General features: G+C 62.0%; 1 protein-coding gene across 4 annotated transcripts; it reads right to left on the reverse strand.

Annotated features, from left to right (window-relative positions):
• ITGB2 (integrin subunit beta 2) lies at positions 1-23,587 on the reverse strand. 4 transcript variants are annotated; one of them, XM_027587318.1, is made up of 16 exons: positions 23,432-23,587; positions 16,581-16,641; positions 16,143-16,231; positions 13,451-13,631; positions 12,327-12,497; positions 11,533-11,774; positions 10,169-10,324; positions 9,690-9,785; positions 7,639-7,728; positions 6,113-6,253; positions 4,201-4,388; positions 3,850-4,094; positions 3,279-3,498; positions 2,674-2,879; positions 649-815; positions 1-481 (listed from the first exon to the last, which is right to left on the reverse strand). In XM_027587318.1, the coding sequence occupies exons 2-16, from the start codon at positions 16,636-16,638 to the stop codon at positions 419-421; spliced, it is 2,313 nt and encodes a 770-aa protein (XP_027443119.1). In that variant the 5' UTR covers positions 16,639-16,641; positions 23,432-23,587; the 3' UTR covers positions 1-418. The 4 variants fall into 4 exon arrangements, with proteins under 4 accessions (XP_027443119.1, XP_027443118.1, XP_027443116.1 ...); XM_027587317.1 differs by lacking the exon at positions 23,432-23,587 and adding an exon at positions 23,048-23,067; XM_027587315.2 differs by lacking the exon at positions 23,432-23,587 and adding an exon at positions 20,145-20,286.
• Between the last annotated feature and the right edge of the window lie 1,169 nt (positions 23,588-24,756).

A 24,756-nucleotide genomic window follows, 5' to 3' on the forward strand; every position in this document is an offset into this window, starting at 1 on the left:
CTCGACTGAAGTTTTATTTATTTTTTCTACACACACGATTGGGAAACAATGTCATCAATGGGATGTGATTTTTATACCCTGATAAGTTCAAATATAAATAAATTTGTGCCACAATGAGATTGCCACTCTAAGTTTTACAGGAAAACGCATCTAACCTCATAAGACCTAAGCAATTCCTTCTTCAAGTCTCTACCACAAGGTCAGACACATCAGAGGGGGGAGGCTGTCCCCTCCAACACATCCATATTGTCACCTGACCATACCTATTATTTCAATAGCAGAAAACAACAGTGGATTTTTGGTTAATGGGAGAAATTGTCAAGGATTGTGAGCCATGTCCCTGGAGGAGCCTGGCGGAGGAGATGTGATCTGGGGGTGTTTCCGTCTGGTTCAGACAGCGCTGTCTTGACTAAGCGCCCTAACTCTCAGCAAACTTCGGGTTCATGACTGTCGTGGTGGCGCTCTTGAAAAGGGGGTTATCCTGGTGGGAAATGCAATGCGACTCGTCAGTGGCGGGGGGAGAAAGAGCCAGGAGTGGGGGTGACCTTCCCCCGGGTCCCAGCTCCGAGGACGAGCTCCGGGGGCAAGTGGACCAGTTTGGGGGGGGGGACCATCTCGACCCCTCGACCCCCAGGGACAGCCACTCACGTTGTTCCACTGGGACTTGAGCTTCTCCTTCTCGAATCGCTTGTACTCCCGGAGATCACTCAGGTGAGTCAGAGCCTTCCAGATGGCCAGCAGAAGGATGCCGATGAGCACAACTCCCGACACAGTGCCCCCCACAATGGGGGCGATTTTGGGGCCCCCCACACACTCTGAGGCAAGGAAGAAGCACACACACATTAGTGTCAGGCCCTCCCTGGCTCACCTGGCCCCCTGTGTGCCCTGCCCCAGGTCACTGCCCAGTGGTTAGGTGGACAGAGCCTTCCCGCGTCTGCGTTCACCATCAAGGCAACAGGTAGGCGAGGGAGCCTCCAGCCCCAAGCCAGGGAGGAAGGCCAGGCCCTGTGGTTCCGGAGGAGATTTAAAGGCCCCTTGTTTACACAGAAAGAAAGTGGACCAGACACCGGCCTCCTGACTCGGTTACCACCAGCTGGGACAGCCAATGGCCCCATCACCAAAACTCGCTGAGTCAGAGTTCATCCTCAGGCAGGAAATGGTGCCTGAGGCCCCCAACACATCTTAGCTGAGTTTGGGGATGAGGACTCAGCTGGTGAAAGCCTTCCCGAGGAAACCAGGGTGGGGTGCTAATGCCCCGACCTCCTCCTTCAGGGCTGGGGGCTGAGGTGTGCCCCACTCAGCCCCTGACCAGGGGACAGAGCCCTTATTTGCCTGCCCCTGGACACCCATGTTTCCCTGTGCTCCCTCCATCATCCTGGCCTTTCTAGGGAGCTTGAGCAACTTGGCCACGGCCGCGCAAACCCAGACAGGACCCCAAATCTGCCCATCAGAGAAACCCAGCGAAAGCTCTCCACGCTGGCAGGCCGCAATCCACAGGCCCCAGGCACACGCTGTGAGCTCCTGGCCACACAGAGGCCCTGAGCCCCACCTGCCTTCCTGGGGTTCCCACCGTGGGGAGGGGAGCTGGGAACAGAATCAGTCCTGCAAGGGCCCTGGTGGATGGCTTGCCCGCACCTGCTGCATCCACCCACAGGGTTGGGCCTTCCAGCCCCATGCTCCCCTGCCCTCAGCCTCTCTGAGCAGGAAAGGAGGGGTGGGGTGGTGCTGAGCGTCCGTGTGTGCCCCACACACCCCTGGGTGCCGCTTCTCGGGAGCCCTGAAACCCATCCCACCATACTCCCAAAGTCCCACACCCACATGTGTCTGTCACTGTCACGCACCCAGCGTGACGCCTAAAAACTGGCCTGACCACACACACCACCTGTTGGGGCCTGTGGATCTCCTTCCCACTCCTCCCCGCCCCGTGCCTGTGTTCCATTCAAGGGCAGGCTCTGTCCACGCCACCCCCACGCCCCCGCCACCTCCACGCGCCACAGCGCCCACGTCCTGCAGCAGGCCCTCATGGCTCCGATGTGTCCCTCGCTCTTCTGAAAACTGCGAACAGCTTCTTCGTATGTTCAGAGAGAGACCCAAATGCCTCGCGGGCCTCACAGGGGGCCCCTGAAAACCCAGAGCCAAGGGCCTCTGGCCCCACGGCCACGTTCCCCCCGTGCGGACGACCCATTCCGTGGTCTCGGCTGCAGTGGTCCTCCTCCGAGAGACCATCTGACCCCCGACCTCAGGGCCATGCGCCCCTGCCGCCACCTTTGTACCTCGTGACCCTGGCCACGGTCTCACGGGGTCTCGGGTACAGGCCGAGTGTGTCCCCAACCCCCTTGGAATGTGAGCTCCTTGAGGACAGGATCGGGGTCCCCGTGTTTTCGGCCATGGCTGGGCGGGTAGCGCGCCGAGCGCGGAGGACCCGCCGGCGGCATTTGGGAGGCCGCCCCCGGGGCTGAGACCGGGGCCTGCGGCGGTCCTCTCACAGCCCCCCAGGGGCCGGCTCCGGGACCCACGCCTCCGAGCCCCGCACCGCCTCCCACGGGTCACGACGTGAGCCAGGGCCAGGGGCCGGGGGCAGGACCGTGGCTGCGGACACTTGCCCCGACCCCCAGACCCGCCCCCCGAGGGAGGAGCTCACCCTCCGGGCGGCAGCCCCCAGCTCCGCCTCACCTCGGGCGTCGTCCACGTGGATGTCATAACTGTCCCTGCCTGCCCGCTGCCGCAGGGTGTAGGTGACCCAGCAGCCATCCAGATCCCGCTCCTTGCACCTGCGGCCCCTCTCCGGCCGCTCGCTCAGCAGGCCCACGTTCCCGCACTCCACGCTGCAGTTCTTCCCCATGGGGTTCTGGTCAAACTTGAGGCACTGGGCGCAGGTGCTGCAGAGGAACCAGCGAGGGAGCGCGGGCGTGGGCGTGAGTGTGAGCGTGAGTGTGAGCGCGGGCGTGGGTGTGAGTGCGAGCGCGGGCGTGGGTGTGTGAGCGCGGGCGCGACTGCGGGCGTGGGCGTGAGTGCGAGTGTGTGGGCGTGAACGCCGGCGTAAGCGCGAGCCCGGGCATGGGTGTGAGTGTGAGCGCGGGCGTGAGCGCACACGCATGAGAGCTCGGCCCCAGGCGGAGGGAGAGGTCTGCTGGGGGGTGGGCGCTGAGCGGGGCTCCCGGGGGCGGGCGGGGCCTGGCCGGCGGTGGGGGGGGCTGCGGTGACGTGGGCGGGCGAGGGCCGCGGGGAGGAGGAGTGGGGGGCGGGAGAACAGCGCGGGGGGGCGAGGGGGCACTCACATGTACCGGCCGCAGGGCGACGGGCAGCCCAGGCACTCCAGGCACAGGGGCGGCTGGTAGCCCGCGTCGCACTCGCACACGTTACAGCGACAGCGGCCGCGCCCGTTGCACTCGAAGCCCTCGGCGCTCAGGCAGCCCCGGGTGGACCGCTCGCACTGGCACGCCGAGCCCTCGAAGCCCTCCTTACAGTAGCACTTGCCGCAGGAGCAGCTGCCCCGCTCTGCAGGACGTCGGCCGGGACTCAGCCCGGCCCGTCCCACCGTCCGGCCCTGCCCCCGCTCACCCCGGTCCGCCCGTCTGTCTGTCCACTCCACCACCCGTCCCTCCGTCTGCACCCGCTCGCCCCGGTCCGTCCGTCCCTCCGTCCGCGCACTCCCGCTCGCCCGGGTCGGCCTGTCTGTCCACTCCACCACCCGTCCCTCCGTCTGCACCCGCTCGCCCCGGCCCGTCTGTCCCTCCGTCTGCAGCCCCGCTCGCCCCGGTCCGTCCGTCCCTCCGTCCGCGCACTCCCGCTCGCCCGGGTCGGCCTGTCTGTCCCCACCGCCCGTCCCTCCGGCCGCACCGCGCTCACCCTCGCCCCCGCAGACCCGCCCGTCGTAGCGCTCGCAGTTGACGTTGTCACACTCGCAGTAGCGCCCGAAGATCTTCTTGTTGGGCACGTCGCTCCTGTGGCACACGCACTGTCCGCAGAGGCAGTCCCCCAGCCCCGAGCAGAGGATGGAGTTGTTGTCCCGCCGGCAGCTGCCCTCCAGCTCCTGGCTGCTCCGGCCGTGCGTGTGGCACTCACAGCTCTTCCCGATGTAGCCGGCCTCACACCTGCAGGCGGAGCGGCGGGGCTCAGGGCCCGAGGGGCACGCGGGAGGCCCGCCCTCTCTCGGAGGCGCTGGCCCTTGGCTGAAACCCCTGCTGGCGCCCTGCTCACCTGCAGATGCCGCACTCCAGGAAGCCCTTGCCGCTGCAGAGGCCGCGGGCCTGGCTCTCTGCCCGGCAGTGGCACTCACACTGGGGGAGGACTTGCACGGCCACTGTGTCCGTGAAGCCCAGTGCCCGGATGAGGAAGGACTGCTCCTGGATGCACTCCGTGGCCGTGACCTTCACCTGGAAGGTAATCTGTCGTGGACAACAGCAGGGCTCAGGCGAGGCGGCGGCGTTGGGGCCACACCCTGTCCCATCTGCTCGCCTGTGGCCTGGACACAGGTTTGTCCAGGAGCCTGGCTCGGGGGGGGGGGGGGGGCAGCCTTTCTCGAGGGACCGAGGAGGGCGTGCAGGGAAGTGTGGGGAGGGGACGGCTGGAAGAACACAGAACACTCCGCATTAATCCAGGACTTGGGACTGGACGTGAAAAAGAGAGAAGGACGTCTGGAGCCGCAGAGTCAGAGGCGCAGGAACGTTGGGGCGGCAGGCCCACCGGGGCCTTCCCAGCCCATGCTGCTCCCCACACCCATCACCTCCTGGCTTGGCCTTAGGCTGGCAGGGTGTTTCTAGAATATTTTTAACATCCGTGCGTTAGAAATGAGACGTCGTGACTTGGGAAAGGACATGGATTTTCTCCTTATGCCTGGAATGCTGAGATGCCAGAATCCTGCAGGAGGCCCTAGATTCTGGATATGGAGTGTGCTCTGACCCTCAGTAAAGGGTAGAAGATCACGCCCCAGGGGAACCGGGTGGGACAGAGCAGAGTCCCTGCCACCCACCCACACCCCTGAAGTCAGCAACTCAGAGCGTCGGGGAGCACTGACTTGTCAAAAGCAAGCCACACCCTAGAAACATTTAAATGAATTGCTACAGGGGACATTTAGGTAAAGCAGAAATATTAGGAAAAATGTGTAAGAAGCAATCAGCTCATCAGAAGATTGAATAAATTCCTGTGTGGGTTGCCCCCCGTGAGGGAAAGATAGTTCAGTAAAAATGCATATGCAACATTTAGCAAGTGACATAGTTGAGAGACTTCCAATGTCCTATTTAAAACCTCAGTAAGAGCTGAATATTAGTTCACAGCCAGAAAGAGGAAAAATTTAACTTTTACGGTCATAATAAAATCAAAATATTATAGAAATGACTCAGCGCCTATTTCTAATCATCCCTGTGGCCCATCCTTTAATATCTTTGTCAAAAAAACAAAATAGGAGGGCGCCTGGGTGGCTCAGATGGTTAAGCGTCTGCCTTCGGCTCAGGTCATGATCCCAGGGTCCTGGGATCGAGTCCTGCATCGGGCTCCCTGCTCCTTGGGAGCCTGCTTCTCCCTCTGCTTCTCTCTCTTCTCTCCCTCTGTCTCTCATGAATGGATAAATAAAATCTTTAAAAAAAAAAAAAACAACAAACAAAATAGGAGCGCCAGGCTGGTTCAGTCAGTAGAGCGTCTGAGTCTTGATCTCAGGGTCATGAGTTCAAGCCCCACATTGGGTGTGGAGCCCACTTAAAAATAAATAAATTAAACTAAACACTCAAAGAAAAACCCCCAAAAACCCAAAACACAAAAATCAGGAAACCAGACCAAAGCAAACCAGATGGGCAGAGGGTGGAAAGTACTCCCTTCTTCGTTGGGGACATGCTGCGCAGCACCTGCCCCCAGGGGGCGCTGCCGTCCCGCTCCGTCCACCTCTACACTGGGGGAGCCCGGTGCTGAGCAGTGTGCTCAGCCTGACACCCCATCCTCTCCTTAGCGCGGGCGACGCAGCTCTACACAAGCAGCGTCTGGCCGCCTTGGAAAGGAGCTGGATTGGCAGCAGACGCTGGCCCCTGTCCCTTGCTTGTCCCTGTGCTAGCGGTGGGCCTGGGTGCACCCCTAGCTGTCCCTGGGAGAGAACCTTCTAGAAGGTTGGGAGGGGTCTCACCGGGACGTTGATCTGGACGCCGTCGCAGTCCCCTCTGGGCTGGTCCACCTGTGATACCCCATTACTGCAGAAGGAGTCATAGGTGACTTTCAGGGTGCTGGGGACCGTGTTGTGGTCCAGAAAGACCCTGGAAGAGAGTTTCTGGGGGGGGGAAAGAGGGGCTGTGGTTTAGGGGTTCCTCCCACTGTCCCCAGGACCTTCCTGGCCAATGGCGCTGGCGCCTCTTCATTGCTCATCCTTCCCTCCATCCAGGCGCCCATGGAGAGCTGGGGAGGCAGCAGGCCCTGTACCCCCTGCAAGCAGTGGCCGGGCTACCAATGCCACAGCCCCCGGGGGCCGGCGGGGACAGACCACGGCCACGAGGGCGGCGCCTGCCGGTCCCACCCACCACCATGTGCCCAGTGCCTGGCACGGGCTAGGAGCTGGGGCAACTGTGTTAAGTGAATGAGAGACAGAGAGACAGAGATGGAGAGAGAGACACAGAGAGGGAGAGAGAGACAGAGACAGAGGGAGACAGAGACAGAGAGACAGAGGGAGACAGAGACAGAGAGAGACAGAGAGAGAGAGACAGAGGGAGAGGGAGAGACAGAGACAGAGAGAGACAGAGACAGAGAGGGAGAGAGAGACAGAGAAAGAGAGACAGAGGGAAACAGAGATGGGGAGACAGAGACAGAGAGACAGAGGGAGAGGGAGAGACAGAGAGAGAGACAGAGAGGGAGAGAGAGACAGAGGGAGAGAGAGACAGAGGGAGAGGGAGAGACAGACACAGAGAGACAGAGGGAAACAGAGACGGGGAGACAGAGAGAGAGAGACAGAGGGAGAGGGAGAGACAGAGGGAGAGACAGAGACAGAGAGACAGAGGGAAACAGAGACGGGGAGACAGAGACAGAGGGAGAGGGAGAGACAGAGGGAGAGACAGAGACAGAGAGACAGAGGGAAACAGAGACGGGGAGACAGAGACGGGGAGACAGAGGGAGAGGGAGAGACAGAGGGAGAGACAGAGACAGAGAGAGACAGAGACGGAGAGGGAGAGAGAGACAGAGGGAGAGGGAGAGACAGAGACAGAGAGAGACAGAGACAGAGGCGAGTGAGCAGTGACAGTGTCGTGGGTGTGAAGACACAGGAGGGCCCGCCCTGGGGGTTTCGGGCTCCACAAGGGCACAAGGAGCAAACACAACCCCTCACCAGAGCTCTAGCTCCATTCGAGGGCCCGGCACTTCCCGGGTGCTCTCAGCCTGCAGTGCAGGGGGGAGGCCACCAGGACTGCGGCCTGAGAGGAGGCTGGTGCCCGTGTTTCCGGGAGGGCAGAGGTGAGGGTCAGGCAGGTCACAAACCACGCCATCCCCAGGGGGAGGACCTGGCTGCCCCGTGGGAAGAGCCAGCGTCCACTAGTCCAGAAGGCCTGACGGTGGCCCTAGGAGGCAGGGCTCCCCTCCGCGGACCCCCCTTCGGCTGGTCTGCAGCAGGGAGGGCAGGGGTTCTGCCCCCAGCCCTGGGGACCCCTGCGGAGCACCAGGGGCACTCACGTTGTAGGCGTTCTTGATGAGCTGCACCACATTGCTGGAGTCGTCTGACAGCTCCCCGACCGCTGACTTGGGGATGACCTCAGTGAGTTTCTGTTGGACAAGGAGACCAGACCCGGCTCAGCTGGAGCCCTGGGGCCATGGAAGCCACAGCGTCCCTAGGGTTTGTAACACCCCAGAGGGTTCCTTCTTGCTTGTAAAATGGCCCAGACTGCCCCTCCCCCACCCAGATCGCTTATCGCTCTCAGTTAAGACGATGATGGTCAGTGGCTCAGGAACAGCCGATTTCCTTGTTGGGAGCACTCCTCCGTGGCCGACCTCCAGCTCGTGACCTGCTGGGAGACCTGTGCCTCGCCACCATGACTGAGCGACCCGGCCGTGCGGATACGTCAGCTACGGCCAAGGGCAGAGAATCTCAAAATGTGCCAACACTGTCAGGAAGGGGTGAGGGGTGAGCATTTCAGGGTGTTGATGTAATTTAATTTTAGTAATGACTGTGTTAAGCAGGAATGGGGCCCTGGGCTCCAGCGGGCTGGGGGTCCCATGGCGCCTGCGCATGGGCAGGCTGGAGCACCTGTAACGCAGACAGGCCTGGGGCCAGCCTCCAGGACACCTCTGTGCCCCCTCCTCCCCTCACACTCTCTTTCACGGAAGACTGAACCGATGGTTGGCACCCAGCCCAGTAGACTGACTTCTCTGCCCCAAAGCCCCCCCCCCCGTGACTCCCCAGATAGAGTCTAGGTACCTCCACGGAGCCCACAAGGCCTGCCACAGCCCGGCCACCAACCCCTTGTGGCTCCACCGCCCTCTCCCCTCCACCCCTTGTGCAGGACCCCCCTGTGGCTCTGGGAAGCTGGGCTCTCCCCTGACCTGTCTCTCCAACCTGCTCTCCCCTCAGTGTGGGGCACAAGGACAGTCCAGCAAATGCTCTCCTTACAGGTTCTGGGTCGCCTTGATGCCCCTCACCCAGGAGCCCCATGAATGAGGGTCGGGAAATAGGCTCAGAAAGGCCTGGACACACTAGGGCATCGTCCATCCTGGGGGTTTGCAGAAGCCCCCTGCTTCTACTCCATCACCGCACTGTCCTGCCCCGACAGCAAAATACCGGGACCAGCTGTGCCCCCTAGTACTGCCTGCCGGGTCCTGATGGTGCACCCGGTCATCAGCCCTGCACGGAGCCCGGGTCCCTGTGGTTTGGCAAGCTTCCAGTGCCCACCCCAGGGGTTCTCCTGGACCCCTGCCCCTTCCTCTCCTCTGTGTCTCCTGCAGGGTCCTGTCCCCTTTCGGAGTCTGGAAAACTGACGGCAGGAGCTGCGGGTCTCGGTCTTGGTGTTTGCCCCCCGCCAGCATCCCCCGCCCCAGAAGCGGCAGCAGCCCCCCCCACGGCGGAAAGCAGGACTCGGAGAGGGTGGGGGGCCAGCAGGTGCTCTCACAGCACACCAGAGCCGAAAGGAGGCCACCCTGCTCATCCACAGACTGCGCAGGCACGGAAGGCAGTAACGCACACACGTGCCAGACAGAGGGCACGAGGGACAGAGGAGCAACTGGCCTAGGAACAGAAAGTTCCCCGTGCTCTGCTGGAATTGAACAGGAACAGTCATTCCGTGAAGTCAGGACAGAGCAGGGTTCCCGAAGCAGAGAAGGAAGTATTGTCAGCGTGCGAGAGCTGGTTCCCGGGGGTGGGGAACAGCCCTGGTGGGCCGTTTTGGGGGCGCGTCCCTCTGGAATGCGCCCGGCCCACCCTGTGCACCTGACGAGTGATGGGAGCGCTGATACTGCAATGCGCATGCGTACAAACCGAGCGCGGGGTCCGCAGAAAGCCTCGGCCGTGTCGTAGCAAATATGGAAACACGGCGGCTGCGTTACAATCCGCCGGCAGAGAACATCCTCCTCCCCCGTGCGTCCGCGCAGCGCCCGGAGCCTCCCGGGCTGCAGCGCCCCGCCGCCGCCGCCGCCGCCCCCCTGCCCACCGCCGCGCTGTGAGCATGCGCCAGCCGCCACGCCCGCGGCCCCCCCCCCGCCCCCCCGCTGCTCAGGACCCCGGCTGCACCAACCTCGTAGGTTTTCACCATTCTCCTGGTCACGGCAAAGATGGGCTGGATGTTGTTTTCAGCCAGTTTGTGTGCCAGCTGGCCCACCGACGGATAGTCCTGGAGGGGAGGTCTGGTCAGATGGCCCGGAGGTCAGGCACAGAGCCCCAGGCCCTCCGTCTGCTCCACCCAGGGCCCAGAGGCCTAGCCCCCCCCACCCCTGAACAGTTCCAGGGTGCGGTGTCAGCTCGCAGCAGGCGAAGGCAAGCTTCTGCGACGGGGACCAGACCAGAGGACGCTGACCTCCCCCCTAGTCCCCTGGACTCCCTGTGCCGCCCGCTCCCTGCTCCTCTGGGGCAGAGCCCCCGACGCCACAGCCCGGCCCCTGCGTTCCCTCCTGGGCCCCCTGGGCTGTCGGTCCCTCTGAGGACATGGGGACACAGGAGGGCCCCCTGTACTGTCCGCTCCCTCCCAGGACACGGGGACACGGGAGGGCCACGCACGAATTCATTGCTGCGCTTGTATATGTTGTCCTCCAGGTGGCAGCGGCCATCATTGGGCGTCAGGATGGCGCCCAGCTTCCCGTCGCCCGCGAAGTGGAAGCCGTCGTCCGTGGCGAACACCAGCAGCCGAGTGACGTTGCGCCAGCCGATTTCCTCCTGGGAAGATGGCAGGGTGACGGGCCTCAGTTTCCCCAGAGCGCAGAGGTTGGTGGGGCAGCCTGGAGGCCGGTGCTGGGCTTGTGCTCCACTCCTGGCTCTCTCGGGGAGCAGCCACGGGACTTGGGGTCCCCCGTCCGGCCCGGATTCTAGCGCCATGGCCTGCTCGAGAAATGCCCACGCACACGGCCAGGTGGCTGGGGGCCTGAAGTGACGTGAACACCCTCTGGGGCCAGTCAGGCCAGGGACTAATCCTAAGGAAATAGCCCCCAAAACAGAAAGAAGTACTCCCAGAAATGCGTGTCACAACACGAAAACATGGTACACACGAAAGGTGACAGAAACCGAGGGACTCACGAAGGGGCACAGGTGGCCGGGGATGCTCGCGACACGTGTCCTAAAGCACAGCGTCACACAAAATAGAAGGGCGGTCGGTGCACGGGCCTGGGGGCCCACACAGATGCTGGCAGATTGGAATCTGGTTTGTGAAGGTTTAAAACAGGGTGTCATAAAAAATAAAAATAAAAATAAATAATGTTAAAACAAAAACAAAAAAGGGGGCTCCTGGGTGGCTCCGTCAGTTGAGCATCTGACTCATTTTTGGTTCAGGTCATGGTCTCAGGGTCATGAGATTGAGCCCCACGTCAGGCTCTGCGCTCAGCGGGGCGTCTGCTTGGGATTCTCCCCCTCTGCTGCTCCCCCTGCTTGTGCTCTCTCTCTCTCTCTCTCTCTCAAATAAATAAAATCCTAAAAAATAAAAGCCAAGGTGTGGTCGGTACCATAACACAGCACAGATATGGCAGGTGGGACAGAACCGGGCAGGACCACCAGGGCGGGCAAGGAGGCGCGGGGAGGGCTGCTGGGGCGAGGGGCCGGCACAGACAGAGACATGGGGACGCCTAGTGGAGATGCCCCCTTCCGGGGGGCGGGGCGCAGCGGCAGACGGTGACTCCGGTCAGGAGCGGCCAGCGTCACACTGCTCCGTGGCCTAGCCTTACAAGATCTTTATTAGATTGAGGCCTCAACAGAGTTGCCCAGGGTCACAGGCCCCTGGCAAAGTGTGTGGGTGCTTAGCAGGCCCCCCGGCTGCCCGGAAACCCGGGCCGATGGGGCCCTCGGCAGGCGGGGCCAGCCAGTGAGGGTGGCCCTGCGGCTGCAGGATGGAGATTTAGGGAAGGCTGGGGGCCAGGGCTGGGACAGGACCTCACCAGGCACGCGGCGACCTGCATCATGGCGTCCAGCCCGCCCTCGGGGGCGTCCAGGTTTCCGGAAATCAGCTGCTTCCCGACCTCTGTCTGGAACTGGTTGGAGTTGTTGGTGAGCTTCAGCACGTGTCTGAAGGCGAACGGGGGCTGGCACTCCTTCTCCTTGTTGGGGCACGGGTTCTTCAGCTTCTCGGGGTGCGTGTTGACGAAGGGGAGCACCGTCTTGTCCACGAAGGACCCGAAGCCTGAGGGGCAGGCAGGATGAGTGGCCGAATGGGAGCCTGAGGCGGCACGAGGCGGTGAGGCTGCCCGCGAGCCTCAGTTTCCCTGCTGCGAACCAGGGCAGGTGAGAAAACACGACGGCGCGTGGGGGGGGTCTGCGTGCGCCCACGTGCATGAGTGTGATGGTGGACGTGTGTGCAAGCATGAGCGTGTGCCCGTCCGGTGTGCGGCCTGCACGCAGAGACAACGGCTGGGGAGGGGGCAGAAATGAAAGGCGGGTGTCCCCTTTGCCCCAGACTTGCACGGATACACGGGCGGGTGCGTCTCAGGCGCCCAGACCCCAGCGGCACTCAGGTGTGCTGCGCGTGTGTCATACTTTGGTGGTCTTTAATTTTTCATAAACAGAGGAAGTGGAGGGCTGCGTGGCATGACAGTATCCGGGGAGCCAACCCCCAGGCATGGCCCGAGGAGGCCCGGGGGGGGGCCCTGGCAGAGCCCCCCAGTGCCCTGCCCTGCGAGGCTGTGGGGAGGCGCATGAGCAGCGGGGCCGGCTGGGACAGAGGGGGTTGCCTCACCGATGCGGCCGGACTCGGTGATTTCGTTGAGGGCCCGGAGCAGGTCACCCCCCAGCTTCTTGACGTTGATGAGGTCGTCCAGCATGGAGTAGGAGAGGTCCATCAGGTAGTACAGGTCGATGGGGTACCCCTTGGCCCGCCGGAAGGTCACGTTGAAGGCAGCCGCCTGACCTGCCGGCAGAGACGGGAGAGAGTCAGGGTGTCTAGGGGGCACCCGCGTGTCCTCCACAGGTCCCGAAATGCTCACGACTGCCCCTTTCCCCCAAGGCCTGTGGATGAGTCACAGGGCACCCAGTTAGACTGGAGTTTCAGTAAGGAACACACATTCCCAGATGGAACGTTCCGGACACACCTCTACCTCTGAGTGCTCGCTGCTCGCCGAGCACTGCTGAGATGCAGGTGCACCTGGCTGCTGGGGCAAGCCTGCTCCAACCCCACACCAGCGCCCGGGCCATCCTGGTGCTGGCCTGGGTCCCAGCCCTAGGGCGGTGCCTGGCCCACAGCAGGTGCTCAGCAAACATGTGATGGGAGGATGAATGACCTGGGGAGGGGCTGACTGAATTGTCTGTCTGTCTGTGCCTCCAGCTCCCTGCTGGGGCTGCCTGCCATCTTGGGGGTGGTGTTACAGGGCAGGCAGCTCCCCGGCCCTGCCCTGGCCTGTCGACATGGTCCCGTTCCTTCACCACGTCCGCCTTCCCAAAAGGCACTTGTTGGAGCACTGACAGGGTTCTGTGGTCAAATCAGTTTGAGCAACACTGATTTAAACAGTCGCTCAGGTTCCTTGGCTGCAGGACTTATCAGAGCCTTTACTCTGCCAAGAGCACCTGGCGTTCTGAGAGTGGGATAGAACACTGTTTTCCAGATGGTTCCCTCTCCCATTTGGAAGGCACACAGAGCAGAAGCACGCAGCCGCAGATACCGGGTGTGGGGGCATCCTCCTGCAGGCAGAGGGGAGAGGCCCACAGGGGAGCTCAGATGCTGTCCTTGAGGTTTCTGACAGTCCTTGGGGCTCGCCTACCTGCCGTCTGACCTGGCCACGTGGACACTTGTGCCACCGGTTGGCCCCGGCACCCAGAGTGACAACACACACATGCTGGCTCACTCCCAGCTGAGGCCGAGCCTACCTGGTCTCAGGTAGAGCGTCACTTTCTGTGGGGACAGCTGCTGCTGGCCATCCTTCTTGTCCTGCTGGGTATCAGCCACGCTCCTGGGGTCCATGATGTCGTCAGCCGCACACCCCTTCAACAGTAGCTGCTTCCGGGTGTCACAGCGAACCGAGTCCGGCTCCCCCAGCCCAGTGAAGTTCTGAGGGGGGAGGGGTCAGGGGTCAGGAGGAGGGCAGAGAAAACGTGGGGGCCACCCTGTGGGTGCTGCACAAGACTGACCCTCAGGGTCATTTGAGGAGGCTGCCCCTCCTCATTTGCACCTGGGATTCAAAACAGATGTCCTCGCAGGGGTGGGGGTGGGTGGGAGGCTGGGCAGCTAGGAACACACCTGCCTTCCGATGGCCTCTCCATGAGGCTCCTAGATCACCCCAGTCTGGGAACGGGGGGCTTGCCCCCCCACTGCCTCCAGCAGCAGAGGTGACTGAAGGACCCATGTCTGTAGCCCCAGGCTGGCCCCTGGGGTTGCTCAGCAGCCCCAGGGTCAGGAGCAGCCTGCTGGGGCACCTGGCCGGGGGCGGCCGTGCAGAAGCTCCGGTGGGGGCGCCCTCCCGAGAGAAAGCACGTGGGACCCCTGGAGCCCTGGCACACAGGCTGGGACTCCGGGCCAAGCCCCTTGCTGTTTGGAGAGGAGTGTGGGGGTCCTGGGTTCAGGGTAGTGTCCTCATGCCCAATTTGCCCCCATAAACGGGGCAGGAGCAGGGCCCCCATTCCATGGGTCCTCGCGCTAGGCCAAGGAAGGGCGTGCTACAGAACACGATACCTCTCTCTGCTTCCTTTCAGGGAAGGGGACTCTGGAAGGGTAAGGCAGCCGTTCGGGGGCCGGCTGGGTGCGGCAGGGCCTGTGGCCACAGTAAGGCCACAGAGGGGCAGGGCAGGGAGGGCTGGCACTTCCCCTTGGAACTCTGTCAATGCTGAAGAACTTGAGAAATCAAGTGACCTCCCCAGGAACCGACAAAAGCTTTCCATGTAATCCGTGTGGAAGCTACCAGCCTAACTGCATTTCCAACAAATTGAATAAGCTCACGGAGGGGCTGGGGAGCTCCAACCCGCTGGGGGACAGTTCACGCCCCAGGCTGTGGCCACATCACATCCAAGGGGAGAGACCACACCCCGCACCCCACTTCTCCGTAGGCTGCTTGTGGCTGAGGCATGGGCTGGCCTCTCAGAAGCTCCTGTCAGAGCATCGAGGGATCAAGAAAATGAGGAAATGTGTTGTGGAGGTCAGGAGCCCGGCTTCTCCTGAAAGGGAACCAGGAACTTCCAGAGAAACGTTCCACGCTTGGGGCCAGGATGTAGGTCGGGGCCTGGGGCATCTTATTCTAGAGGAAGAAAACGCTCAAAAATAAAAAGCAAAAACAAAAAAGCGACGAGGGGCGTGCCGGTGGGACACAGCCAGCCTGGGGAGGGGGCTCCCAGCGGCCCAATCTGGAACTATTTGAGCCTCAAAATGACAGTGATACATTAGAAGCTACTGAACAAAATAAAACTCTACAACTCTATGGGTCCACGCGGACGAGAGAGAGGGGGAAGACAAACGGCTCCTTACATCAGAAGCCCTCATAGGAGTTTATGACCTGGACGCCACCCCTCTGCAGCCCTCGCGGTACTGAGCGGCTCAGGCATGAAGCACCCCGGGCTGCCGACGGGAGGGGTGCGGGCCTGACGGGAAGGGAAGGTCTCCTGGCGGCGCATCTCCCCACAAGTCACTGATTCACCGCAGAGAGTAAATAATGGTATATCCTGGTGGGGAAGCCTGCCGATGCCACCTCAGCTGAGTGGTCCATGCTAGCGTCACCCGTGCTGGGACGCGGGGACGGCGTGAGCCCGGTGCAGGGCTCCTGCCAAAACACAGGCCCTGGACCCGGGCAGAGGGAGCGCCGGGCCTTCTACATGGCTGCTGCTCTGCACTTGTCAGGGTCCAGGGTGTGCATGAGGCAGCAGAGGGGGTTCTCCGTCTCGGCTCCGGGAGACTTAAAGGGACAGGAGCACCGCGGGCAGAACGGATCCCGGGTCATCCACAGCCCGAGGCAAATGCTGCCAAAGGCATCCCTGGGACCGCTGGAAATATTTGCGTAGGGTGTGCAGATGCGATCCAGCGCCCTGGCCGCTGTCCGGTCTTGGAAGAGGGTACTCTGGGTCTCTGGGGGGATGCCTTGCGCTTGAGAAGGAGGCGGGACGTATTAAGGATGAAGGGGCTTCAGGTCTGCAGTCTACTCTCAAATGCTTGAGAAAAAATAATAATGTGTGTGCATGCACGCAGGGTCAGAACCTCAGGGACCCCCAGGGCAGGAGGGCGTGGTCAGGACCTGGGGATGGGCGGGGAGGAGGGCGTGGTCGGGATCTGGGCGTTCCGGGGGAGGAGTCTGTGTTCAGAATCTGGGGCGGGGGGTGAGTCCTGGGGGGGAGGAGGACGTCCCTCCTGGGTCGGGATCTGGGGGGGGTCCCGGGGGAGGAGGGCGTGGTCGGGGTCTGGGGGCGGGTCCCGGGGCAGGAGGGCGTGGTCGGGGTCTGGGGAAACAGAGTGGTGGCGCCCCTGGGTGCCAGCAGCTCCAGAGGCAGAGCGAGGGGGCCCAACCCAGGGGTCGGGCACGAGGATGGCAGCCCAGGCGCGAGGGCCCTCGGTGGGCACGCGGTGCACGGTGGCTCTTACCAGCTTCTGGCACCAGGCGCAGCCAGGGCCCGACTCCACACAGTCCCGGCACGTGCTGACTTTGTACTTGGTGCACTCCTGGCAGAAGGCTGGGGGCAGGAGGACGCGGCCCCGTGAGCAGTGCCTGCCGGCAGGTCCACCGACACGGAGCCCATGGAGCCCCAGGCGCGCAGGCTGCCGAAATGGGGCGGGGGCAGGAGAGCCCCAAGCCGGGGTGGGGTGTGGGGGAGGAAGGTCGGCAGGAGGACCAGGAAGGGCAGGAGGAAGGCAGGCTTCATGGGGCTGTGCCTCCAGGAGCTGCAGAGTGTGGGGACACTGAGGCTGCGGTCTGGGACTTGCTCCCAGTGGCACAGTCCTTCCGAAGCGGCCCCTGGAACTCAGCCCGGGAGCCTGGGGGGCGGGCACCTTTCCTTCCGACCCAGGATGCAGAGAACTCACCTGACCAGAGGCAGAGCAGCCCCCCCAGCGTGAGCAGCAGGGTGCGCTGGCGCAGCATGTCCTGCAGAGGGAAGGAGTCAGTGACAGGGCCTTGGACCCCCAGACGCCGGGGCTGGCCGGCCTACAGATGCAGAGCTGGGAGGGCCCTGTCCCCGCCGCCCTGGCTGGGGAGCACTGGGGCAAGCCCAGCCGGGGCCTTCCCCGCGACAGCTTGAGTGGTGTGGCGCGGGCCCGCGGGGCCTCCAAGGAGGAGCGGGAGGCACACGTATGGATGCCCACCACATGCACATCACACACGCACACACCACACACACACCACACGTGTGGTACTGCACGCTCCGGGTCACGCCCGAGTCCCACAGGAACTGATTGCTGAGCTCGGAGCGGAGCCTCGCTCGGCCCAGGCCTCCTGGTGGCTGCAGAACCAGGACTAGGCCGCGAAGTAGCCGGAGCGCCTCCCGGGCACCAGGCCCGAGCCAGCCACCTGCTCAGAACCCCCTGCAGGAGGGTGAGCGAGCATACAGAGTCCGTGTCTGCCTTGCCCGAGGCCATAGCTCTAGGTGACCATGATTTTGTTTGTCCTTAAAAACCCAGCACCTGACGTAAGGCGTGGAGGCGGCCTGGTCACTGATGGATCCCGATGCCCCCCAGAGGCAAGGTCGTTGGGGGAGGCTTGGTGTTCAGGGTCTTGTTCTGGGTCCTGAAGGCAGACAGGGTGCCTTCTGACCCATGGCCTGCTGGGCAGCGGTCAGCACGGACAACATCGCCCACCCCTGAAAGTGCCCGAGTCAGGGGCTGCCAGACCCGGACTGGGCCCAAAGCAGGAATGCCCCTCTGGGTGCCACCCCCCCCCCCGCCCCGTCTCACAACTCTGCACCCGGCTGTGATCTTCTACCTGACCAAGAGAGCAGACAAGGTGCAGAGAAGCCAGAATCGGGTGACAGGGAGAAAGGGGCCTGTTCGATCAGAAACAGAGATCAATAGAGCCCACCCAGAACATGACGGGAATGCCGGCTCCTCTCCCCGCAGCAGGCCTCTGGGGCTCCTGGGGCTCTCCAGCCCAGCACACGGCCTAGTGGTGGGGGGCTGGGAGGGTATCCCCGCGTGGTCCCCACCTTGGCCCGTGGGGCTCCCGGTGTGGCCTGTACGTGGGCCCCCCCTTTGCTCTCCTGTAACACCTGCCTCTGCACCCGGGGTGGGGGCCTCTGGGTGAAGGAGAACCGGCCGGGGGCTCATGGGGGGGGGTTCCTGCGCTTCAAAGCCCTGCCCAGCCTCAAGCTCCCTGACCCTCCTGCTCCCTGGTTCCCACCAAGATTATAATCAGGACCCAGAAATGTCAAAAAGGAACACTCCATCCTTCCCTTTCAGGGTCAAAAGCAGAAGCCACGTAGCACGGTGGCTTCCTGGGTCAGAGCAGTGGGCAGATGGGCCTGGGAGGCAGGTTGGGTTCACACCAGGCCCAGTCTGTGTCTCCCAGCCAGAGGCGTGGGGCTCAGGCTGAGACCGGCCGTGGCCAGCCCCTGCTTCGATCTGGGTCCCTGCGAAGTTCCACAGCTGACTGCCATGCTGCCTCGAGGGTCCCCACCAACCCTGGGCCCACCCAGACACTGCCACGGGCACATTCAGCCTCTGGGGACCCCTCCACCCCGCCCCGAGGCTGCTCCAAGTAGAGGGTGGGAACATCCTCCCCAAGCGCCCTCCCCAAGCGCCCCAGTCATGCCCGAGCTCCGGCAGGGTGAGCTGGTACTGCGGCCCCGGGGCAGGGGCCGCCTCACTCACTCTCCTGTGGCCATGGACCGGGCCCCCAAACATTCCCAACAGCCAGCATGTAAGCTCCATGGGCCATCGCGTGGGAAAACTGAGGCCCCGAGCAGCAGCAGGATGTGGACTGGGTGCCAGTTCAGCCAGCACACCCTTCCCACAGGGAGGGAGAGAGCCTCACTGACAGTAAGACAACCCACAGCCTGCGAGGTCCTGACCCTGACCTTAGGAAGCTGGGCAGGGGTGGGGAGCTGCCCTCTCCCGAAGTGCTCCTGGCCCACTGGAGCACCGGGGCTGCCACGGGGACGGCTGCACCCCAGCCCGTGGGTCCTCCAGCCTGTGGGGGCAAGATGCCTGGACACGTGGAGGAGGAGGAAGCGGGGGAGGAGGAGGAAGGGGAGGAAGGAGGAAGGGGAGGGGGAGGAAGGGGAGGAAGGGGAGGAAGGGGAGGAGCGTCAGCTCCAGGACGCGGCCTGGCCCCTGGCCCGGCCTGTGGGGCCCGGTCACTCCCCTAACCCCGCCACCTGAGGGAGGGCGCCCTGCTCCAGCACGGACCCTTCAGCCTCATCGCCCTCGAGAGAGAAGGGCGGGCCCCTCACGGGGCCCCAAGGTGCAGAGAAGCCCAAGGCCCTGGGCTGTGAGGACTTTGCGACAGAGTCACCCCTGCCCAGCCCTGTCCACCAGGGGGATGCTGGTGCAACCCGGGGGGGACTCTGCGGGAAGTCGTGGGTCTGGGAGGCCCCCACGGGGTGGCTTCCCGGAGACCCTGCAACCCGGGCCTGGCGCTCTCCCCGGCCCAGCCCCGAGCGCCCCTGAATGGATGCAGGGAAGCAGGGTCACCTGCAGAAGGAGAGAGCCCTGAGCAGCCAGGTTCTCGGAGCGGAGGGAGGCTTAGAAGAACAATGTAACACGTTCCTTCCAAAGCACACACACACACCCCATATTTGGTAAAAGGCAAGAAAAAGCGGAAACATGAGAAAACACATGGGTCAGCAGGCGGAGGGAGGGCACAGCATCTGAGTCAGGACATCAAGCTGATGTCAGATTAAGCTTCCTGTCAAAGACGAGGAAGGGAACAAAGACAAGAGAAATGCAGATAAAATGAAATCTTGCCACCTGGCAGGCAGCTGGGGCACAAACAGGGACAAACAGCTGAGACAGGAACTCACAACGACATGAATGCTCATGCTCTGCTGGAGACAAGAAGCAGCCCTAGCTTCCAATAGCCCAACCTCCAGGATCCTGTAAGACTTTTATGAAAATCCCTTTAGAAATTTCCTTTATCGCTACGTCCCCACCCTAAAAGTTTATAACCAACCACTCCTCACAATCCCGGTGCGGCTCTTCTGCCCAGGGGTCCCGTCCCCGTGCTTTCATAAAACCACCTTTTTGCACGGAACACGACTCAAGAATTCTTTCTTGGCCGTCAGCTCACATCACATCAAAAGAAGAAGGTTTTGCAAAAGTGCAAACCCTTGGACCGGGCCACTCTCAATCCCAAGGGCTCACTGCGCCTGCAGGCTGGCGGGGTCGGAGAACCAATCCGCCCACCCAGGCTGACAAGGGGCACGCCCCAAGTCAAGTGACAGGGGCGGGGTGGGGGGCAGGCGCCGGTGGGGAAGTTCAAAGATAGGAGGCGGGTGGGGGGTTGGGGTGAGTGGGTGATGGGCACGAAGGAGGGTACATGATTCGATGAGCACTGGGTATTGTATGCAACTGGTTAACCACTGAATTTCAGAACCTCTGAAACTGGAAAAAAAAAAAGGAAAAAGATGGGAGGCAGGGGAGCCCGTCCGTACTCACCCCAGGAGCTGCAGGACTCAGCGGTTTCATGGGGAAAAAAAGCCGATGTCTACAATGAATCTGAAAAGGCATCAGCCTTTTTAAACCAGAAGACAGAGTGTGGAGATGGGGTCGCTTCTGCTTCCTACAGAAACACCCAGAATTGGACAGAAGCTGCAAGCCGCAGGAAGGCTGGAACCAGCGCCCTCAGAGCTCCGAGGCTCCGGACAGACGCAGGGGGACAGAAGGGGCAGCGGCCGGAGGAGGCGTGACCTGCGTGTCCTCTGGACCCAGCCCCACAAGCGTCTGAGTGACCTGTCCACGGCGTGGAGTCCGAGAGCAGACCACGGTTTGTGACCGCAGGGAACACGATGAGATTCTCCCACATGTTCATTAGAAAAGGAATATCTCGTGAGCCGAAGAGGAGTCAACATTGTATTTGCAGGGAAGAGCCTGTGTCCGTGACGGGGACATGAAGCTGGTGCCCTGTGTGCCCTGGCCGCGGACCAGAGCGGAGGGGACCGGCCGGCGCGCCGATTCAGCAGTGGCGGAGAGAGCAGGAAAGCTTCGGGGGGGAGGCAGGAGACACGCAGAGAAGGGTGCCCATCGTGAGTCGGAAAACAAACAAAAAAGCTAAAATCGACAAACACATCAGAACCTGTTTCCTTGAAAAAGGCAACAAAGTTGGTCTGAGGATGGCCAAGCAGCTTTGGGAAAAGCTGCCTAGAGGGTGGCCGTGTGACCGTGGGGGACCGGGCGGCGTGGCCGTGGCCGCGGCTGAGTCAGAGACCGTGAGTGGGCCTCCCCCCCCCCGAAACTTTCCTGCTCTCTCCGCCACTGCTGAATCGGCGCGCCGGCCGGTCCCCTCCGCTCTGGTCCGCGGCCAGGGCACACAGGGCACCGGCTTCATGTCCCCGTCACGGACACAGGCTCTTCCCTGCAAATACAATGTTGACTCCTCTTCGGCTCACGAGATATTCCTTTTCTAATGAACACGTGGGAGAATCTCATCGTGTTCCCTGCGGTCACAAACCGTGGTCTGCTCTCGGACTCCACGCCGTGGACAGGTCACTCAGACGCTTGTGGGGCTGGGTCCAGAGGACACGCAGGTGAGAAGAATGTGTATCTCCGAATCGGGAAAACTGAGCGTAAAAACTAAGGAAGAAAATACCAAGACAGATGGACTCTAAAAGAACGAATCTGTGCATAAAACAGAGGACATGTAGTGACTCTAACGCAAAAGGGCAGGGGTATTTCGTGGCAAGGAGGTGTTAGAAGTCCGGAACAAAGAGGCAGACGCCCCGGGGGGCGGGGGTGGACGGGAGGGTCATCGCAGTGGGTGGCGCGGCGCCTCTGGCTGGCTGCCGGCTCCGTCTACCCAGCCGACGCGGCCGCCTGCCCAGCCGTCTGGCTGGAAAATATTTCTCCCACTTGGGAGGCCCTCCCAGGGGGCCCCACAGCAGAGAAAGTGTGGGAGCGCCTGTTAGGGCAACTCAAGTTTCCTGGAAAAAACGTAAAAGCGAACGTCCCCCAGGGGCCTATATTTCTGTCTGGGCGGTGGCCCGGGGATGTCTGTGCTGAGCGGGGGACCCGCGCCAGGGGCTCCCGCAGAAGCCGGGGTCCACTGGCTCCCTGACCCCCCAGGGAAGGGGGTTCCGAATCACACATTTGATTACAGAGTCAGGAGGAGTTTGAACTATGGGTCGCCCCCTGTTGCAGGGGAAGGCCTTCCTCCTGGGTACAGACGGGTCCCTCCTACCCCCAGAGAGAGGACAGCGCCCTCCACAGGACAGTCTGCAAGGCCCTTGCTGGTCTCAGCGCTCCGTCCCTCACGAAATCTCTAGGCAATGCCCGTATTTGCCCTGGGCCTGTGACGCTGTGTTGCACCCAGATTTCGTGAGGGCACAAGGCCGAGCCTTCGGGAGATGGCTTCACGGACTCCCTTCCCAAGGCGAAGCCCAGCGGCCATGCTGAGCCCCCTCCCTGTGCTTGTGCACAGGTACCTCTGCTCCTCGCTCATGGATCCACCTACCAGCTCTGCGGAGAAGCAGGTGTGAGCCCCGTCGCAGTGACACCGGGCGGAGCTGGTCCCCCACCCTCACAGGAGCCCTGCCTGGGCCACTCGGAGCCAGCCCAGCCTGCGGTTACCTGGACGGCAGGCATCCACAGAGGGAGGCCCTGTGCCTGCCCAGGATGTGGGACTGAGCGAGGGCTCGGCCACTGACGCCAGAACCTTCTGTGAGGACCCTGGGGCGAGCTCCACCCTCGCCCCTGGCTGCCCCTCCTCCTCGTCCCCACTAGGGGTCCCAGGGGCCCTGCACCGCCAGCAGGTGTGCCGAGCCCAGCTGAGGACAGCAGGGCAGGGTCCCAGCCCTGGGTCGGGGGCAGGGGGCAGGGCGCCAGGAGGACGTGAGACCAGGGGTCGGTGTGGGCTGTGTGGTGTCGGCGGAATCCAGGGGGACCCCAGGGTCCTGGCTCCCCACTCCCAGGAGACTGGTTGTGGGACGTTTAGTCACGTACCTAACATCTGTCCCCTAAAACCCAGCTGTCATGTGACACCTTCACAGCATTAGGCCCGGCAGACCCCCTGAGAGTCTGAGAGGTGGACCCAGCAGCAGGAGAACGCACACGCACGCACGGCACACCCCCGCACACCTCACACACTCACATGCCTCAGTAAACACACGCGTACACCTTTGTGCACACATGCTCACACACAATCTCACACACAGCACGTGCATCCTCTCACACTTGCACACACACTCGCACACACAGACTCTGTGGGAGGACAGACCACCACAGCCAACCTTGGGGAGCATGGAGAGGAGGGGGTCTCAAACAGGAAGAGGAAGGCGGGCTGGGGCCTCCAGACTCCCTGTATGGCCCTGGCTCCACCCGCTCTGGCCCCTCCGGGAGGGTCTTACCTGTCCCCTGGCCTCCTCCGGGCTCTGCAGGGCCTCACGGCCCCCACGTCGGGGGCTCAGTAAGTGTCTGGGGCTTGTCCAGAGACCCTAGACCCAGGGGCTGAGGCCTGAGCCTATGCCCCATCCTCCTGCCATGCTGGGTCCTGCCCCCAGTTATATACGCTCACATTGCTCTGCGTGGCTCTGCCCATGGTGGGCACAGCGCTCCCCCTTGCTGGATCTCGGTAAAAGGGGGCCTGGAGCAGACAAGCCCAGGGCGGGTAATGGGGACCAGGGCTGCCGGGCCCTCTCCAGGGCTGGGCCACTCCCCGGGAAGAGCCGTAGGACCCACCTGTTCCCACTAGAAAAACAAGCCTGGACACAGAGGAGCCCCTGTCCACTCACCCCGCTGATGCCCTGGCGACCTCGGTGGGGCGTCCTGGCCGGGCAGGGAGGGGGCGGCAGCTCCGTTGGTATCCGGCGGAGCTGCTGCACGGGTGAGCCGACAGGCCAGTGAGCCCCGATGGTGGGGCACAGCGCTTCCTGTTCCAAGCTTCTTCGGAGGAAGTACTTACATGTGGCTAATTGCACCACAGGTGGCCTGTTAGATGTCAGCCCTGCATGCTGCACGGGCTCCCCACCCGGGGGTACCCGGGGAAGACCCCACAAGCACATGAGGGACTTGCCATTCCTTTACACACCTCCTGGGGAGGAGCAGAGCAGCACGAAAGGAGGGATGAGTATGGCAGACCAGGTACTCTGGCGGCACCAAGGACTCTCACCCCTGTGGGAGGAGGTGGCTATGCCCTGCAGGGACGGAAGACCACAGACTTGCACCCTGGGATAGGGACCCAGCCTGCAGACTGCACCCATCAGAGAAGACGCAGAGGTGCTGGGATGAAGATTTTGGTCATGGAAATAAAAAGCGTGACCGGGACCAAGGAGCAGAATGACAACATGAGCTGGTGAGCAGGCAGGATCGGCCCCAGCACAGAGGGGGGAAGACGCAAGATGGATGCAGATGCCCGATGCCCACACCCATCTGGCCAGCAGAGCCTGGGAGCAGAGACCTGTGGACAGAGAGGAGCAGACACCCAGCGATGGGAGAGGCTCCAGATCCCGAAGAGGGGCCAGAACAGGCCGATGCATGCCCTCGGGAGGCTTCTGATGCCCTGGCAGGACAGAACAGATAGCAGGAAAATACCACGAGGTGGGGGGGCGATGGGGACGGAGGAGCAGAGACATGGATTGATTAGGTCCACCAAGAAACAAAACCAGACATCTCCAGATGAACCAGGACGCAAACACCTAGCTCCCTACACTCTGAGCGAAAGATGCTCTCCAGAAATAGGCAGACAGACAGAAGAACAGATCCAACAGGGACGCGAGGGTGGGTGACACAAAGGTGAGCAAAGGAATAAGCAGAAGTGAGGAAGCCTAAGTAACTACAGGTTTTAAAAACAGGTAAAAATACTAAGAATCTGAAACAAAAATCCCACAGGGCTGGAATAGGAGATGAGGGGAGCATGTTGCTGTTTCTGATACTCATCAATGGACATTTTGATAGGAAGTATTTAATATTATATGTAAGAACAATCAAAAAGCCTTCTTCAGGATATAAATAGGTTGTATACATCTGAAAAAAAATAGGACAATTCTTGTTTTAAAAAAGGCAAGAGAAATAGAACAAATAACAAAGGATTACAAGTTAAAAACATACAATATCAGGA

The sequence above is a fragment of the Zalophus californianus genome, chromosome 1, assembly GCF_009762305.2.
Source record: "Zalophus californianus isolate mZalCal1 chromosome 1, mZalCal1.pri.v2, whole genome shotgun sequence".
NCBI lineage: Eukaryota > Metazoa > Chordata > Mammalia > Carnivora > Otariidae > Zalophus > Zalophus californianus.